Here is a 17,180-nt window from a genome sequence, read left to right on the forward strand (position 1 = left end):
TCTACCCCGAGTCTGAAGAGGGTCTCCCAGCAGGATGCTGTGGCTTGGGAGCAGGCACCACAGCCCCTGACAGGCCCTCTCCGCCACTGGGGAGACAGAGGTGACCTTCCAATTCCAGTGGCAGGGGAAGGGTGACCTCTGAGGCCAGTTGCCAGTGAGTTTCTGGGCCCCTGGAAGGTGAAACAGCCCGCTCAGGCCAGGTTGGCCCCCCCAGGTAGGATGAGCTTTGGGCGCCGGCTCTTCTGAGTGTGTGGGAGGGCTGCCTTCTGCAGAGGGCAGGACGACACCTCACGGAGAACATGCCTCGAGTTGGATCTAAGGGAGGTAGGGTTTGGGTAGTGAAGGCCCCGAGATGTGGAGCTGCAGTGTGAGAGGGTGATTGATGGAACCCCTTGTTGGGGAGACATGGGCAGACGTCCCCCGACCCCCGCTCAGATCTCCACTCGGGCTCTGCACAGGCCACTGGCGCTGGGAGGGAGGTTTACAGGTGGCTCTGTGTGTGCAGACACGTGGCAGGTGGCAGTTTTGATTGGGATAGCACTTCATCATGCCCTTGCTGTGGCACGCAGTGGTCAGGACTGGGGAAGTCCATGTCTGGCACTTCTGTTCAGCAGCGGGCTGCAGAATGGTGGGCCCTGGGCGGGTGGAGGGGGCTCAGGGTGTAGAAGCAGCCCTGGGCGCTGAGGCCAGGCCCTGCAGTTGTCAGCCCCCTGACCGGGGGCAAGTCACGTTCCTCAGGGAGCCTCCTCACCTGAATATCTTCAGCTGGAAGATGGGGAGAGAGACAGACTTGCTTCCCGAGGGACTGGGATAAGTGCTGTTTACCTGGCTGGCGCTGGGGACTGTGCAGAAGGAAGACACTTTGGGGCCCTCCAGAGAGAGCTGAAGGACTCGAGACACACCTGGAAAAGGCAGAATTAACCTTTATATAAGGCCTGTGACAGCTTTGCAGTTAGAGCAGTAGTTGGGAGAACAGCAAGATGAATGGAAGACAGGAGAGAAAATCCTATGTGACCAAGACACTAGTGGTCAGGACCCCTCTGCAGCTCGTCCCTTACTTGGTACAGCAGATAACCCTCAGCAAATAAGTGGCATCGTTGAGCAGGTTCAGGTGTCTGCCCAGATGCACAGCGTGTTTCCTCAGCAGGACTGGAGGCAGGCCGGGACCCGACCCCCCGGCACCATGTTGGGCGGAAACCCACCTTCCTGCCTGCCCCGGCTCCGGCCTGTCTGCCTGCAGAGACTTCAGAATCCTCGCTGTTCAAGCTCCTTTGTCTTTCCTTATAAATCGTAGAATCAACTTGTTTGTACCTGTTAAAAAGCTTGCTAGGATTTTGGTTGAAATTGCATAGATTTTCTACATCAAAATGTCTCGTTAATGTTTTTGTTCTCTTCAGGATAAATCCTATCCCATCCTCATACAACCAAACCCCCGCCAGGTGGGAGTCAGCTCCCCACAGGTGCCCCAGCCCAGTCTAGGCTCTGTGGGAAAGAAGGACTCTTCCCACCCCCAGAAGAAAGGCCCCTGCTTCTGTGGGCGGATCTGCCCTCGTGGCCGGTGCTGCAGGGGCGTCCAGGGCTCGTCCCTAACGCAGCCCCTCTGACTGCTCTGGGCCCTGGAGAGCGGCCTCCAGAGAGGGGCGTTCATTCGGGGCAGCTGCTCTTGTTTTCTGAAGCCCTCAGTCACTTCCTCCTGGTGGCAGGTCGGCGGGTCTAGGTAGGGTTTGTGGTCGAGGGCCATGGCCATCCTGCCAGGTGGAGGGGAAGGGGAGATGTGGCACACTGTGTTGGGCACGGGCCAGGGGAGCGTGTCTTGTTGAGTGCCTGAACAAGCAAGCCTCAAACCCTCAGCCCCCACAACCTGCCTCCCTCTGGCTTTGTATCGACATCTGTCCCCAGGTGGGACAGTCACCCTCAGGGACAGTGGTTCACCCTGGGTGGGTGTCATGTCCTGCAGAAGAAAGTGGGCCACGAGCCTGCCTTCTTCAGGATGGAAAACCGGTTCTCCAGTTCCACCCCAACTGCGGCCCAGCCAAGACCTGGCCTGGTGCCCAAACCTTTTAGGCCGGTAAATGCTGGGCCTTCTCTCCTCTGGGGTGGGGTCCCCAGGACGGTGTCTAACCAGGGTGTGCTTGCCATGATGTCAGCTTGATTCAGCAGACATTGCCACACTCCAGTGGTCACCACCAGAGCGGCCCCCACCCCTGCCTCCGGTTCCAGGCCTGGGGGTGTCCCAGCCAGGATGGTGGGGCTGGACGGTGGCTTCGGGATTGGTGCTGAGGCAGCAGCACAGACACCTGCTGTCACCCTGCTTTTCCTGATCCTGTTGCTCAGGAATAGGCCCCGGATGTGGGTGAAGGAATCAGGAGAGAACTGGTTTCAGGATGGGGCCTCACGGGAAGCAGTGGCCAGCAGGCTGGCCATGTGACCAAGCCGGTGCTTCCCTTCTGTGCGTGGAGAGGTGGGAGACCGCCGGGTCCTTCCGCCTGGAAACCAGTCTGAGTCTTGTCTGCCATGGCCTTCTGTGCTGCCAGAGCCCCTCTCATTCCGTCTGGGGGTGGGCGTGGCCCGCCCTGAGGCCAGGAAACCACAGTTCATGCCAGTGACTTGTCTGAGACCTCCCAGCTGAGAGGGAGTGGAGCGCCACTGGGTCCCCTCCTCTCCCCTGGGCCCTGTCTGCTGGGAACGGCTGAGCCTGTCCAGTCCCAGATGGGGAAACGGGGCCATTCCTGTCCTCTGCCTCCAGCGTGCCAGGCAGCGCAGGTCTGCCCCTCTCCACCACCTTCACCCTCAGTGCTGCACCCAAAAGGGAAGATGCTGTGGTCTCTGTCCCACATGCCTCCTTGTCTGGGCTGGAGGGGTGGCCGCAGGGATAGTGGGCCGCTATGTGGTGAGGAGAGGGTGGTCTCTTTGGCAGCCTGCAGCCCAGGGCAGCCTGCTGTGGTTGAGCACCATCTGCTTGCCCTGAGTGGTCAGTGCGGTAGGTTGCACCCCAAGAGGGCGGGCGGCACTAGGCTGCAGGCCACTGTCCCACCACCTGATGGGCCCCAGACAGCCATTGTGGCCAGTCCAGTTCCATCTTGGGCCCTTAGGGATTCAGTTCAGCTGTCGTAAAGCATTACCCTCTTAAATTTTACTCCTCTTAAAATTTGAATTGATAAAATACATAAATTTTGCATTTTTTCAATTGTAGAAAATTTAGAAAATAGACCAACATGTATCTGTACATATCCTGCTGTTTTATAACTCTTTCCATACGCCATGTCGTAGCCATCTTGTGATCAATAATATACTTCTATAAAATTCTAAATTGCCGAGCCAGTGACCCTTTGCTCAAGCTAGCGGCCTTAGGGCTCAAGCCAGCAACCATGGGGTTGTGTCGATCCCTCACTCAAGCCAGTGACCTCGGGCTTTTGAACCTGGACCTCAGTGTCCCAGGTTGATGCTCTAGCCACTGTGCCACCGCCAGTCAGGTGGGTCACTGTGATTTTAGGGGCTGAGGGAGGGTCCTGGAGGCTGGCAGAGCTGAGAAGGTGGAATGGGGGAGAGAGGAGGAGTTTCAAGAACGGTACTTGAAGCCAGGCTCAGGATGGGGGAGATAGATGGGACTCAGCATGATTTTTTCCTCAGGTGGTGCTGAGGGTGCAGAGACACGGCTGAGCCACCTGCAGCCCTGGCAGGACCCCCGTCACTTTGTTGGGCAGCCTCTACTCCTACACAGGAACTGCTGGCCCCGAGGAGCCCGGTGGGGGAAGCTGGGGTAGGGGGTCTACCTGAAGGCAGAGACTTGGGTTTGGAGTCTGGCTCTGTTCCTCCCTCACTCAGAGGCCTCGAGCACATCCACGGAGCTCTCTAAACTGTTTGCACATGTGGAAAATGTCAGTCCCCACCTCCACCTTAGGTCGAAGGGCTGTCCTTAGGGGCAGCCTCTGAGAATTCTCCTGTGGGGGGATTTCCTGCTGGGGGGTAGCACTATCCCATTCATTACTGCCTGCACTCTGGGCTAGGGCAAGACACCAAGGCCTGGAGCCCCGGCCGGGTTGCTCAGTTGCTTAGAACATTGTCCCGATACACCAGGGTTGCAGGTTCGATTCCTGGTCAGAGTACATACAAGAATCAAGCAATAAATGCATTTTCTCTCTCTTTCTCTCCCTCCCTCCCTCCCTCCCTCCCTTCATCCAAAAAAGTCAATTAAAAAAAAGAAGGACTGCCAGGCCTGGAGGATTGTGGGAGCTCCTCCCACCCCCTTCCTGAACCCCCTGAGGTGTTTTTAGTCCATGTGATGTGGCCCTGTCCAGCACTGGTAGGGCCTAGTGGAGGCGGGTAGGGTGGAGGTGGGGCTGGCTAGATGGAAGGGGAGAGCTTTTATTGCCCTATATCTGTCCCCTGTCCCAGGAGAGAGGCCAGAGTCACCCTTAAGTGGGGAAGCCACTGACCTCTTTAAAATTTTCATGTGCTGTTAAGCCAACTATCAAGTGTCCTAAGTTAAAACATTGAAGAACCACCAAACAGAAACATCCCTCCAATAGACATTTCCAGCGTTTATATTCCGTCCTGATCTCGTACTGTCCCTGTAATGGTATTTTTTGCTCTCAAAGCCAGGTGGTCCGATTGCACCATGCTGGGCCCGCCCGTCTTGGCCCAGAGGTCTGCCCATGGCTGTGTCAGGGCACACTACCAGAAGCATTTGCACGTGGAATGTTTTGGGTTTTGCATATTCCTATTTTGCTACTATTTCTATGAACAGCCAACGCTTTTCAAGGAAATGACAGAACTAGTTTTGAGGTTTGAATGCTTTGCTGCATCCTGACGAGGTCAGGCTCTGGATCGTCGCCACGGCCTCTGGCAGCACCAGACAAGCCCTTGCTGTTTACGTTGGGGACATGGGGGTGTCTCCATATGTAGAGCCTAAAGCAAGCAGGTTGTGGGGGGTGTTTTCCTGGAAGAGCCCCATGCCTCGTTGCTGACTGTTCAGCCCGAAAGCCGTCTGTGCTCCAAGTGGCTGATGTCTCCAGCCAGAGCTGGTCCCCGGGAGCCTGCATCCCCTCCTGGCCTTCACTCCCCCGGGTCTGTGACCTTGAGGAGCGCCTCCCGCCAGGTCTCTTCCCTGCATGGGACAGAGGGGCTGAGGTGGGGGGCTTGTTCTCTGGGCACAGGCGCACGTGCCCCTAAGAGCAGTGGGGAGAGGACAGAGGCTAAGGCCCTGAAAGGTGAGGCTGGTAGATGAACGAGTGGGCAGATGGGCCAGGGAGGAAGCCTCCATGAGCTGTGCAGACTTCCTCTCAAGACCCATTTGCTAGTGAAGGAGTATCTGGAAGCTTCCTTCCCCTTTGCTACTCTAGAACTCTGCTCCTGGGTTTCACATTTTACAGAGAACACCAACTTCCTCCTCCCCCTTCCTGTGAGGGGCACATCGGGAGGGTGTGAAAAACACCCCGAACGGCCCTGGCCAGCCCATGCCTGGGGGCCGTGCAGCTGGCCTTGAGAAAGACCTTGCACAGGTCGCTGTGCCTGGCCACGCCTGGCCAAACGTTCCTCTCTGGGCACTTGACAGGTCTCCCCAGTAAAGGTCACGGGAAGGGGGAGTGCAGGAGAGGAAACGGAAAGGGCATTTCCGTGTTTAAGAAGGAGACTCAACAGAACTTGGACATCGCCCTGTTGTTTGCCACAAAGACAATGGAAGTCCCGGTGGAGTTGGCTGCCCTGACCCAGCCACATCCCTGCCCTCTCTGCATCTCCTGGGCACGGCCTCTTTGCTTCTTGCATTGTATTCCCAAGCATTGAGAGGCCCTGGATGGGTAGCCCAGTGGGTTAGAACGTTGTCCTGATAACACCAAGGCTGTGGGTTAGATCCCCAGTCAGGACACATACAGAAATCATTGTTTCTTTCCTCTCTCTCTCAAATTAACTGAAGGCGGGGGGCACAGAGAGCCCAGGCTACTCATAGAGCCTTTCCCCAGGAGCACCCTCGGAAACCCTCTGCCGGCCTGAGGCAAGCGTGCGCGCAGCCCTCGCAGGCCGCTGGGTGCTGAGCGGAACCGGTCTCTGGGAGCGTGTGGGGTGGCGTGGCGTGGGGTGGGCCAGGCCGTGCAGGACAGACAGCTGCCATCCGGGGACCACATGCATGGGCATGTGGGATAGAGAGGGGACCCAGAGAGAAGTCAGCTGTACCCCGGGATGGTGGGGACACTTTGGGAAGGAGAGGGGCTGCTCAGAGTACTGTCTAGTTGGATTTCCTTTGGAAGCCTGACGGGCAGGAAACTGTAGCAGGCGGGGCTGCCATTGACCCAGTGGCATCTGACTGGAAAGCCGGCTACGGGGACCATTGCCAGGGCTTGTTAGGAAGTTCAGATTTGCTTTGGGAACACCAGGGACCCTGCATCAGAGGGAGTGACAGTAGCCACTGTGTCTGCCCTCTGCAGGAAAGAGCCAGGCCCAGCGTAGATCATGGGTGCCCACACGGCTGGTCCAGGGCGTGGGACGCAGAGGGCGGGGCCCTGGAAGGGCCTGGGCTCACTGGGCTTCCCTCTGAGATCGTTTCCTCTAGTGTAGTTTTCCTTTTTTAAGATTACTGACTTTATTTTTATTTTTTTACAGATTTCACTTACGGATTTTAAACAGAGGAGAGAGAGAGAGGTGGTGGGGGTGGGAGGAGCGGGAAGCATCACCTCGTAGCAGTGGCATCTCGTAGGGGCCTTGACTGGCTGGCCTGAGGCTTCTAAGCCAGCGAGCTCCGCGTTCCAGTTGAGGCCCTACGCCCTGGCCACCATGGGCAGCTCCTTTAGTGTCTAAAGCGCTCCCTTTTGTGTTTCTTGAAGAACTGATACTCTGATGAAGGCCGTTTTACCTAGATTTATGGTTTCCATTGTTTCTGCTAAGAGTTTTCTGTTTTGCCAGTTGGATGTCTGTCTAATTTAATTTTAAGAATTTCTGTGTCTCTGGTCTTCAGTAGTTGGTAATGATTTGCCTAGGTATGCTTGTCTGTGGAGTTCATAGCGCTTTATTTTAATTTGTGGCTTGATGTTTTTTTGTTAATTTTATAAAAATTTTTCAGTCATCTCTAACTATTGCTTCTGGGACTCTACATGATTGTTAGATCTTTTTTTTTTTATCATGTTGCATGTGTTTTATTCTCTTTTCTGTAGTTTCCAACGTTTCCTCCTCTTGCTTCATTCTGGACATTTTCTAGCCTATTTCACAGTTGACTGTCCTTTATTTACTTGTATTCAGACTGCTGTTGCGCCCATTTATTGAGTTCTTAATGTGGGTTACATTTTCAGTTACACAGTCCTCATTTGCTTTTTAAAGTTTTGGATTCTCTGCTGAAATTCACCATCTTGTAGTTTACCTTCCTGAGCTTTTATTAATTTCAATTATTTTATATTCAGCTCTGATCATTCTAATATTTGGATGTCCCATGAGTACATTCCTGTTGTTTTTCTCATGGTTTTGAGTCCTAGATATCAGGTATGAAAAGTTTCAGAGATATATGAGGTTCTGGATGATTTCCTTTTCTGTAGAGAGAATTTATTCCAGCTCTGGCAGGCAGCTGGGCGGGGGGCCCTGACTCACCCTCTCAGGACTGACTAAGAGGCGCCCTCTCAGTCCCTGGTTTCACTGCTCCTTCTGCCCAAGGGCAGACCCGTCAGCAACTGCGGAGGCCAAGCTGCGATTCAGTCTGTTTTAAGTCACCCCTGCTCTGAAGACGGGGGTCAAGCGTGGACCCTACGTCTTGGCTGCCCTGAACACTGGTTTTTATCTCTTTAGCCGCATGAGATTGCAGGAGGTTCTGCTTGTCAGTAGACAGATGCGCTAAGGGGAAGAGTTGTCCCCTGTCAGCTACCCTTGAACTTCTTTCTGCCTGTGATTGCAGGCCCCAGATCCTTGTTGCCTTGGCACTTCTCCAAGGCCAACAAATAGATTAAAAAAATAATATACAGCCCTGGCTGGGTGGCTCGCTTGGCTGGAGCATTGTCCTGCGATGCAGAGGTGGCTGGTTCGGTCCTTGGCCGGGGCACATACAGAAACAGATTGATGCTTCTGTCTCCCCCTTACCCCCCTTCCTCTCTCTGGATTCAATAAAAGATTAAAAAAATGGGAAAAAAAATAAAAACAAAAAAAGGCAACAGAGAACATTTTAATATATATATATATTTTTAAGATATATATATTTATATATTGACCTGTGGTGGCACAGTGGATAGGATAGAGTATCAACCTGGAATGCTGAGGTCGCCGGTTCGAAACCCCGGGCTTGCCTGGTCAAGGCACATAGGAGAAGCAATCAGTGAAGCAATTACGATCTTGCTCCCTCTCTCTCAAATCAATAAATAAAATCTTTAAAATATATATAGATACACACAGGGGTGAGCAAAAAGTAGGTTCAAGTAAATATCCACTTTCGTTGGTCAGTGGTTAAATTACCAGCCATCGTTTCCTAAAAGCTAAATCATAAGTATGGATACGAAATAGCAACAATAATAAAACAAATGATACAAACAATACAATAATTAATAAATAATAATGCAAGAAAAAGCTGTGTTTCAGGTACTCACATTGCATACTTTGCCCACCCCCGTACCTTTTGTCAGGTTTTGTTAAGTTGTTTGCGGAGGGCAGAAGGGGTGGCATCCTGCATTGGAAACCAGTGCCCGTGACCGAGCCCAGAGACTTGCCCTTTGGAGGGGTGAGGGGGGGTGGGAGAGGCAGTTGAGGGCACGTTCCTGAGGGATGACTCTTCATTAGCTCTCACAGAGGAAGTCAGGAGAACCCAGCATGACAGACCTGACACCCAGCATAGCCTCCTTTTCTACAGATGTGGAAACTGAGGCCCAGAATGGGACTGGGACCCAGTGTTCTTGATTGCTTGGCTAGGGCTCAGCTCCAGGGGAGCAGGGACAGTGGGCCCTAGGGCTGCTGTGTGGCGTTCCCTGTCCCCCTGCTGCGTCCTCCTGGGTCCAGCTGCTCTTCTGAAGCCTGGGTGGGTGTAGGGGCGTGGCCCGTTACCGCCATGAGCCCTGGGTACCGTTGTTCCCACCGATTCTCCTTTCATACTGATGGCTCATGGAACCCTGGAGCCGCTGAGAGTGACAGTTTTTTTCCTCACTAATCCCTGCCGTTTTCTTCCCACACCCAGTTTCTCTTCCGCTTTCCTCCCCACCCTGCTGTGAGGGAAAGTCAGTCTGTGTACAGCTCACACCCACTGTGACCTGGGGTTTACCTGAAGCCTGGGGCACAGGCGGTGTCCCTGCCCCTCAGAGTGGGCGGCAGGCCTCCTGGTACTGCCCCTGGTCCCAGAAGTTCAGCCCAGCCCCGAAGCCGTGACCTCAGGAGCTCTGGCAGACGGGCAGGGGCAGGTGGTGCTGGTAAACGGGCCAAAACTTGACATCAGGAAGTCCCCAAGTCCATGTGGCTGCCACTTGCTAGCTGTGGTCACAGACACCTGCCCCCTCTCTTCTGGAAAGGCCTGTCTGCCAGGGTTGGGGAACGCAGCAGCCCCTGGGGGCCTGACAGAGAGGGCTCGGTGGGCGAGACTGGGACACTGCAGGTTGGGAACGTGTCCCGTGTCCAGAACGCCCAGGACTTCTGAGGGGCAGCAGGACTGGAAGGGCTCAGAGCGGCCGTGAGGGAGGAGGAGCCACACTGCAGTCTCACCTGGTGGCAGGTGGGGCCCATTCTGGATGGTCTGACCCAGTAGGCCGTTTTGCCTTATGAAGTGTAGCCCTGGGAACGCTCTGCCCCGCTGTGGAGTCATCCAGGGGTCCCTCCTCTAGGGGCAGTGCTGGGTGCAGCTGCCCTGCCTGAGGGGACCCAGCTGAGAGGACCGTGACACCGTGGTCACTGGCAGTGCTGGTGTGTGATTCTGGTCCCTGCTGGCTCCACACTTCACAGAGCTTTTGGGTCTGCGCTGGCAGCGTGTTAAAGATCTCTTGCAGGGACAAGGCTGTGCGGTCCTCATGGCTGTCCATGGCTGTGGCTCTCCCAGCTGGCAGCGTGTTAAAGACGTCTTGCAGGGACGAGGCTGTGCGGTCCTCATGGCTGTCCATGGCTGTGGCTCTCCCAGCTGGCAGCGTGTTAAAGACGTCTTGCAGGGACGAGGCTGTGCGGTCCTCATGGCTGTCCCAGCCTGCTCACTGCCCGCCCTCTCCTCAGCCCTGCAGCACACACACAGACCCTGACACCGTAGCCGAGAGAAGGTATTATACCAGTGACTCCGGGGTCTGAAGGGCCTGAGAAGAGGCCAGGCTTGGGGACTAAGGGGTGACCACTAGCTTTGTCTCAGGAGTAGCAGCCCAAGCTCTGGCCCTGGCTTGGAGCCATACCTTGCCTCGGTCTGAGACGCTGCAACCATTGCTGTGTGACCTCAGGAAAATGATGCAGTCTCTTGGACCCTCAGTTCCCATAACTGTCAATGGAAGATAGTCCAGGGGAGACGTGATGAGTGCTGCTCAGGCACCCCTGGCCCCAGCTCTGGGCACGGGCCCCCAGTGCAGGCAGGACCGTGGGCGGGCTGCCCAGCTGCCGAATGGCAGGCGGAGGGGCTGAGGCCCGGAGGGGCGGGCCACACGGATGCCTCTGTCCCTGGCTTCCCTCTTCACCGGACATCAGCCAGAGGAGGAAGGCCGGGAAGTGAGCAGCTCGTGCAGCTCGGGAAGTCTGATCTGTGCGTGTACGGGGTGACCGAGGCCGTGTCCCACATTTATGTCATCTCTGTTTGCTCTCTGCTTTCGCAGGGAACTCAGGCTGCGGAACTACGTCCCCGAGGATGAGGACCTGAAGAGGAGGAGGGTGCCCCAGGCCAAACCAGTGGCGGGTCAGTAGGCTGAGCCTGGGTCTCCTCCATGGCACTGCCAGCCGCCCCACCTGGACAGGTGCTGCCCTCTCTTTTAGGAGAACTGGCAATGCCAGGGCTGGAGGTGGGCCTCTAGGACCCTCTGTCACCATTTCATGGCAGATGCACAGCTAGTTAGTGTTGGGTGACTGCAGAGAAGCCATCAGGGCACTAAGAGGCCTGGTTGTGCCTGCCTGCCCTGTTCATACCTTGACTGGTAGCCTCCCAGGGGCTGTGGAGGGAAGAGGCCACAGCTCAGAGGAACCTTCGGGGCTGAGAAGTGGAAGTGGCCTGGGGACCTTTCGTGGACCAGTGTCAGACCCCAATGAGGGGCCAAACATTTAGGTGCTCGGGGAGCGGTGGGCAGGCAAACGCTCCCCAGGATCACGTGTGACAGTGCCAGAGCACAGAGGGTGGGGGAGGGGGTGGCCTGCTGGCCCAGGGGCCACAGTCTCAGGTGTGGGGACAACTCAGCCTCTGGGGCCATCTTGCCAGAGGCAGTCTGTTCACAGCCATCTACACTGGAGCTGCTGGGATGCTTCTTATCACCCAGACTCCTGGCTCGCTCTATTCTCTTATTACCAATTTTAATTCAGTGGGTAATAAGTGAGTAAATACAATTATCTTGTAAAACAGTAAAGTGTTGCCCATTGGCCACACCCGTCTGCTTCCTCATCTCCTTGTGTCCCAGGCATTTTGGTCCCCCCTGTGGTGAGTCCAGTGGCACTGCATGGGGACCGTGAGGCAAGAGGAGGGGGCGGGGGAGCTGGTCATGTGCCTCTGGTAAGCACGGTGACTGGAGGTGGTGAGGCAGGGCAGGGCAGGGGTCCGTGAGCGAATATGGGGGTACTCACAGGCTGGAAGCCCGCAGAGCCCGGGCTGGTGTTCATGCTCCCAGCGTCTGTGCCCACAGGGCTGGGCCCGCCTGGAGGCCCGTGGTGCTGTCAGCAGCCAGGTGCGGCCTGGACACGCCGCCAGGTGGCCGTCCCCCTGGTCTGGGGAGCACCCGTCTGAGACTGAGGTTAGAAGAAGGCCACCTGTGCTGGGCCAGTCGCCAGTCCAGGGCCCAGGGGATGCCTGCAGAGCCCCTGGGTGTAAGGAGTCTTCAGTCCGAGAGTTCCTTCACAGAGGTGGACTTTGGATGTATCCAGGCCACTGTTCTCACAGCTGCAGGGACGCGGGAGCCTGGGCTCTGGCTACTCCAGCTGGCTGCCTGCTGCTGGCCCTCCCTTGCCCCAGGATTGCGTTCGTCCTGGGAAACCCCAGCCCTCCTTCAGAGCTGCCTTTGCAGGGTCTCTGCGTCTGGCTTGCAGGGGGACAGGGGGAGCGCTGGAGACGAGAAAGCCCGGGGTCATCCGGGAACTTGCCTGCACCCTCTTCCCTCTGCTGTGGATGCAGTGTGCAGTGTGCAGTGTGGCCACAGAGGGCGGCAGAGCCCGTCCAACAGGCCCGTTGTTGTCTTGCGCCCTCTAGTGGAAGAGAAGGTGAAGGAGCAGCTGGAGGCCGCCAAGCCGGAGCCGGTCATCGAGGAAGTGGTGAGTGCCTCCTGTGCCCATGCCCGCTGCTCTGTGGGTCCTTCTCTCCTGCCCCACCTGCTCTCCTCTCCCTTCCCTTCTCTTTGCTCATTTCTTCCCTCTCCACCACCCTACTTCCCCTTCCCCCTCCTCCTCCTTTCCCTGCTTCCATTTTCCTACCTCTCTCCCCTTTCTTCTGCCTCCTTCAGGGCTGGCCCCTCCAGCCCTGACGTGTCTCCTCCCTCCCCAGGACCTGGCCAACCTCGCCCCCCGGAAGCCGGATTGGTGAGTTGCCCAGGGCAGGCTAGTGCAGACCGACTGTGGCGGGCACTCCCGGTGCCCGGCATTGGCTTCGGCCTCAGCCTGGGCCTTCCCACCCTCATGGTGGGGAGACGGGCAGCACAGACTTGCAGCTACACAGGTCGTTGCCATCCGCAGTAAGTGCTGAGGACAGACACGGAGTGTGAGAGGGAAGTGGCTGATGGGGGGATACTGAGAGGGTGGGGAGAGCTCAGGCAGAGGGGGCAGCCGTCCCCCAAGAAGGGTGAGCACCTGCCCCACCTCCGAGAGCCCCACTGAGCAAGGCGGACCGCGGCCCTCAGGGAGCTGCAGGGTGGAGGGAGAGGGTGGGAAGGGCAAACATAGGTTCCTGTCCCAGTTCTGCCACCAACTAGCCTGGTGCCCTTTGACCTCATTTCCCTCTCTGAATTGAGGACACTCAGTCTCCCCTGGCGCCCCTGTGACTGGGCTGGGGGGAGAGGACCGTCTGGCCTGGGCCTCACTGTGGGCCCCGGGTACAGGCCCTCCCTCTTGTCTGTGAGTCTGGCAGCACGGCGCCAGAGGAAAGCGTTCGAATTTGACCAATCGAAAGCATGGGGCTGTGTCCAAGGAAACGCAGAGCCAGGGGACCAGGCTGTGCCCTCTGGGAGCTCCTGGTGGTGAAGGAACAGCGGCTAGGGAGGAGTGCCCACAGTGGGCTGGACAGCTCACGCCCTGACAGCCTGTAAAGCGGGCCCCGAGAGAGCGCCCAGCCTTGGACACCTGTGCTGGGTGGGCCTGGGGGCCAGTTCCGCCTCCCCGGGGCTGGGAAGGGTGGCTGGCGCTGGGCTTTGGAGGGTGCGGAAAGGGAGAGAGAAACACCCTCCCTCCTGTCCAGATGGTCTCTTCAGACAACTAACCTGGGATTCCTAATGCCCAAGCGGCTGCGGGCGAGGCGGGCCCCAAGGCCACACCAGGCCAGCCTTCAACCTCTGGCCTCCTCCTGCCGCTCTGCTGTAGGGACCTCAAGAGAGACGTAGCCAAGAAGCTGGAGAAACTAGAAAAGCGGACCCAGAAGGCCATCGCCGAGCTGATCCGTAAGTGCGGGGCCTGGCGGGGTGGAGCCCCTGCTGCTGGGTGGTAGCCCAAGCACAGGGCCCCTTTCTGTCCCTCCTGTCTGCCCAGGTGAGCGGCTGAAAGGCCAGGAGGACAGCCTGGCCTCTGCAGTGGACGCCAGCACTGGACAAGAGGCCTGCGATTCTGACTGAGGCACTTCCTGTCCCCGTGCGCCTGTCAGGCCTGCCCTGCAGGAGGGTGGTCTTGGACAGGGGTGGGGGCTGAGCCTGCCATTGCTTCCAGTTTGCCTTCAGAGCAGCGACTCCTTGCCCCGTCGGGACCCCGCATGGGTGAGGTCAGCTCCTTGTTTTCCGAGCGGCCCCCACCCCCCTGAGTGGGGGCAGAGCCCCAGCAGCTTTGGAGCTTGCTGTGTCTGTACATATGTATGTATATGTGTATTGTGGACTTTTCTGGGGGGAATAAGAAACAAGTAGAACCTGTGTGTGGCAGAACTTTATAAAGTATTTCCTGGGTCCTTGGGATGCTGTGGATTTGGACTGCACAACAGGGCGGCTACAGAGGTGATGCTTAATGTGAGTGAGCCCTGTGCTGGGCGGAGCGGGTTCAAGCTGACTTCGGGGCCCAGTCTTTGGTCAGTGGCGGCCATCTCAGAGCCGCTGAGGGACCGACAGGATCGGAGAGTTCTTTTCAGCCCTGCCCAAGGCTAGGCTTTGCGTGTTCTGTAGGACAGCCGGGAGAAGCTCCCACCCTGGTCTGGGGGCCTCCCACAGCGAGAGAGGAGCTGGGTCCGGCAGGCCTCTCCGCTGGGCTGCCCTGGGCACTGTTCTTTCTCCAGAACCAGCGCCAGGCAGGCCCTCCTCCCCACTTCTCCCCCTACAGCCAGACTAGGGCTTCCTTCCCTGCGACGGGGCCCCGTGTGGATGAGGGCGGTCCGTTCTGCCAGAAACCAAGGTGCATAGGCTGGGTTTCGGGTGTGGCCTTGGACCTGGGCCCCCAAGGTCCTGCGACCTCCTCTGTGAAATTGACTTCAGAGTAACAGCTGGCCGCAGCTCTGACCCCAGGTGCCTGTGACCGGCTAGACCCTCGCCTCCTTTAGAGTGACGATGCTCTCGATTTCCGTTCAGGGTTTGCCCTTGTCAGCTCAGTGTGTTCTTCCTGAGAGAACACGTGAGACAAGCCAGTGCCTTACAGTGCGGCCAAGAACCCAACAAGTGGGAGAATATATACCCAAGGGCACTGAGACAGGAGCATCCGAACAGGCCTCGGCACGGGCGTTTGTTTTATTACCAGAGAGAGAAAAGAGGGGCCCGGCCCCTGTAATTCAAGAACAGGGATTCAGTCTAAGAAAGAACTGATTAGGAATCTTGGAAATAAAGAATGTTTATTGAAATAGAAAACTTGAGCTAGCTGTAACTTCTAGGCAAAGAAAAGAGTTAATAAATTGGAGGTTAAAGCGCATGGTCAGAGGTGGCAGGCAGAGATGCGGGAGGAGGGAGAAAAGGTAGATTGAGAGCCCTTTCCCAGTGACAGCTGTCCTTCAGCCGACAGGAGTCCGGGGGAGGAGAGTACTGGGAGGAGGAATGGCCGACCACTTCTGCTTCTGACATCGTGCAGAATAGTTGTGTGCACTGATCCTCTCTTTGCAACCAGGTTGGAAATTCTAGGTAAGTAGGTAATGACAACAGGCCCTGGCCAGGTGGTTCAGTGCATAAAGCATCAACCCAGCACACCAGAGGTGCAGATTTGACCCCCGGTCAGGGCACATAGAGAAGCAAACGGCGAGTGCACAACTGCACGGAACAACGAAGTGAGACGAGTTGATGCTTCTCTGAGCGAGACAGAAGCAGGTGTCTTAACCACAGATAGTGTTAACTGGATGAAAGGAAATTTCCAACTGAAAATTCTAATTCTATTCTCAGAGAAAATATCCTATAAGTACAAGATATTTTTAGACAAAACCAGATATTTTGTCACCAGCAGACTCACACTAAAATATATGTATATTTGTGAGTCATGAAAATATTATAGTCTAAAAATCCGTGAATATGCTGAAGCCATTGAACTGTGTGCCATTTAAGTGGATGAATTGTATGGGATATATATCTTTTTTTTTTATGACTTGATTCTTTTTAGGAAAGAAAGGAGGAGCAGGAAGCATCAACTCCCATATGTGCCTTGACCGGGCAAGCCCAGGGTTTCAAAGTGGCGACCTCAGGGTTCCAGGTTGTCACTTAATCCACTGTGCCACCACAGGTCAGGCAAGACGAATAGTTTAATAAAGCTGTTTTTTTTTTTCAAAATAAAATAAGGATTCTCCTTAAGAATTCTAAAGACTGTCTTGAGATGGGAAATCTGAGCCATAAGAAGGGGTGGAGAGAAAGGAAGCATAAGTAAGCTGGCCTTGACTTAGAAAACATCACTGTGGCGAAGTGAAGCGGGCCACGCGGAATAGGCACAGCAGCGGTGCGTGCGGGCAGAGGTAGGAGCCCGGGGTTCCAGCCCCCAGGAAGCTCACTCGGGAAGACAGGAGACTCCCATCCAGACCGGTGTATCCGTCTCCCCGCCGCCCTCCTCAGCCCCCCGGGGAGCTTTGCACCCCGGGGTGGGGCTCCAGGCATGAAGGCAAAGGGCAGGCTCGCTGCAGAAACCACGTCTGCTAGCCTAGTGCGCCCGGCCTGCCTTCACGTGAGGCCAGCCATTACCATTGGGTCCACGCTTCGCGGCGGCCGTGGGGAGGGAGGGTGTTTTAGGCTGTACACGCTGCCGCCATGACTGGAATTGAGATTCCACAGGAAAGGGGGGGTGGGAAGGCGAGCAGAAGGCAGCCTGCAGCGCCCACCACAGGCGGCGGGAGGAAGTGGTGAGCTAAGACGCTCAGCATCGCAGAAAGCACCCAGGAACTAACCTCTAGCAAGACAGAGGGAAAAAGAAAGGGCAAATTACAAATATTAAAAGTGAAGTAAGGCAGTCACTACAGACTCCACAGACACCAGAAGGACGTTAAAGGGATAGTGAAAACAACTGACCGCGTGGATCTGACGGGCTGATGAAGTGAACCGGTCCCTTGAGAAGCACAGACTACCGCCCCTCCCCCAAGAGGGAATAATCTACATGGCTCGGTGACTTAAAGATATTGGATTCATAGTTTAAAAACCATGAAAAAAATCACCAAGCCCAGGTGGTTTTATTAATGTAAAGGTGTAATGCAATTTTTATTAAAATCCCAATAAGGTCTTTAGGTATAGACAAAATTATTCTAAAATATTAGGAAAGGCAAAAGAACTAGAGTAGCTTAAACAATTTTTTTTTTTTTAATTTTTTTTTTTTTCATTTTTCTGAAGCTGGAAACGGGGAGAGACAATCAGACAGACTCCCGCATGCGCCCGACCGGGATCCACCCGGCACGCCCACCAGGGGCGACGCTCTGCCCCCCAGGGGGCGATGCTCTGCCCATCCTGGGTGTCGCCATGTTGCGACCAGAGCCACTCTAGCGCCTGGGG

The 17,180-nt window shown here is 56.0% G+C and overlaps 1 protein-coding gene across 1 annotated transcript in view; it reads left to right on the plus strand.

Moving 5' to 3' along the window:
- Positions 1-15,973, plus strand: part of CCDC12 (coiled-coil domain containing 12) — a 42,681-nt gene extending 26,708 nt beyond the window's left edge. The window contains exons 3-7 of the mRNA XM_066244670.1: positions 10,734-10,813; positions 12,305-12,366; positions 12,596-12,630; positions 13,624-13,700; positions 13,789-15,973. Coding sequence (XP_066100767.1) covers positions 10,734-10,813; positions 12,305-12,366; positions 12,596-12,630; positions 13,624-13,700; positions 13,789-13,871 — 337 coding nt within the window. The 3' untranslated portion in view covers positions 13,872-15,973. The remainder of the gene's footprint in view (positions 1-10,733; positions 10,814-12,304; positions 12,367-12,595; positions 12,631-13,623; positions 13,701-13,788) is intronic.
- Positions 15,974-17,180: the final 1,207 nt, after the last annotated feature.

This window comes from Saccopteryx bilineata, chromosome 10 (genome assembly GCF_036850765.1).
Source record: "Saccopteryx bilineata isolate mSacBil1 chromosome 10, mSacBil1_pri_phased_curated, whole genome shotgun sequence".
In the NCBI taxonomy this organism is placed as follows: domain Eukaryota; kingdom Metazoa; phylum Chordata; class Mammalia; order Chiroptera; family Emballonuridae; genus Saccopteryx; species Saccopteryx bilineata.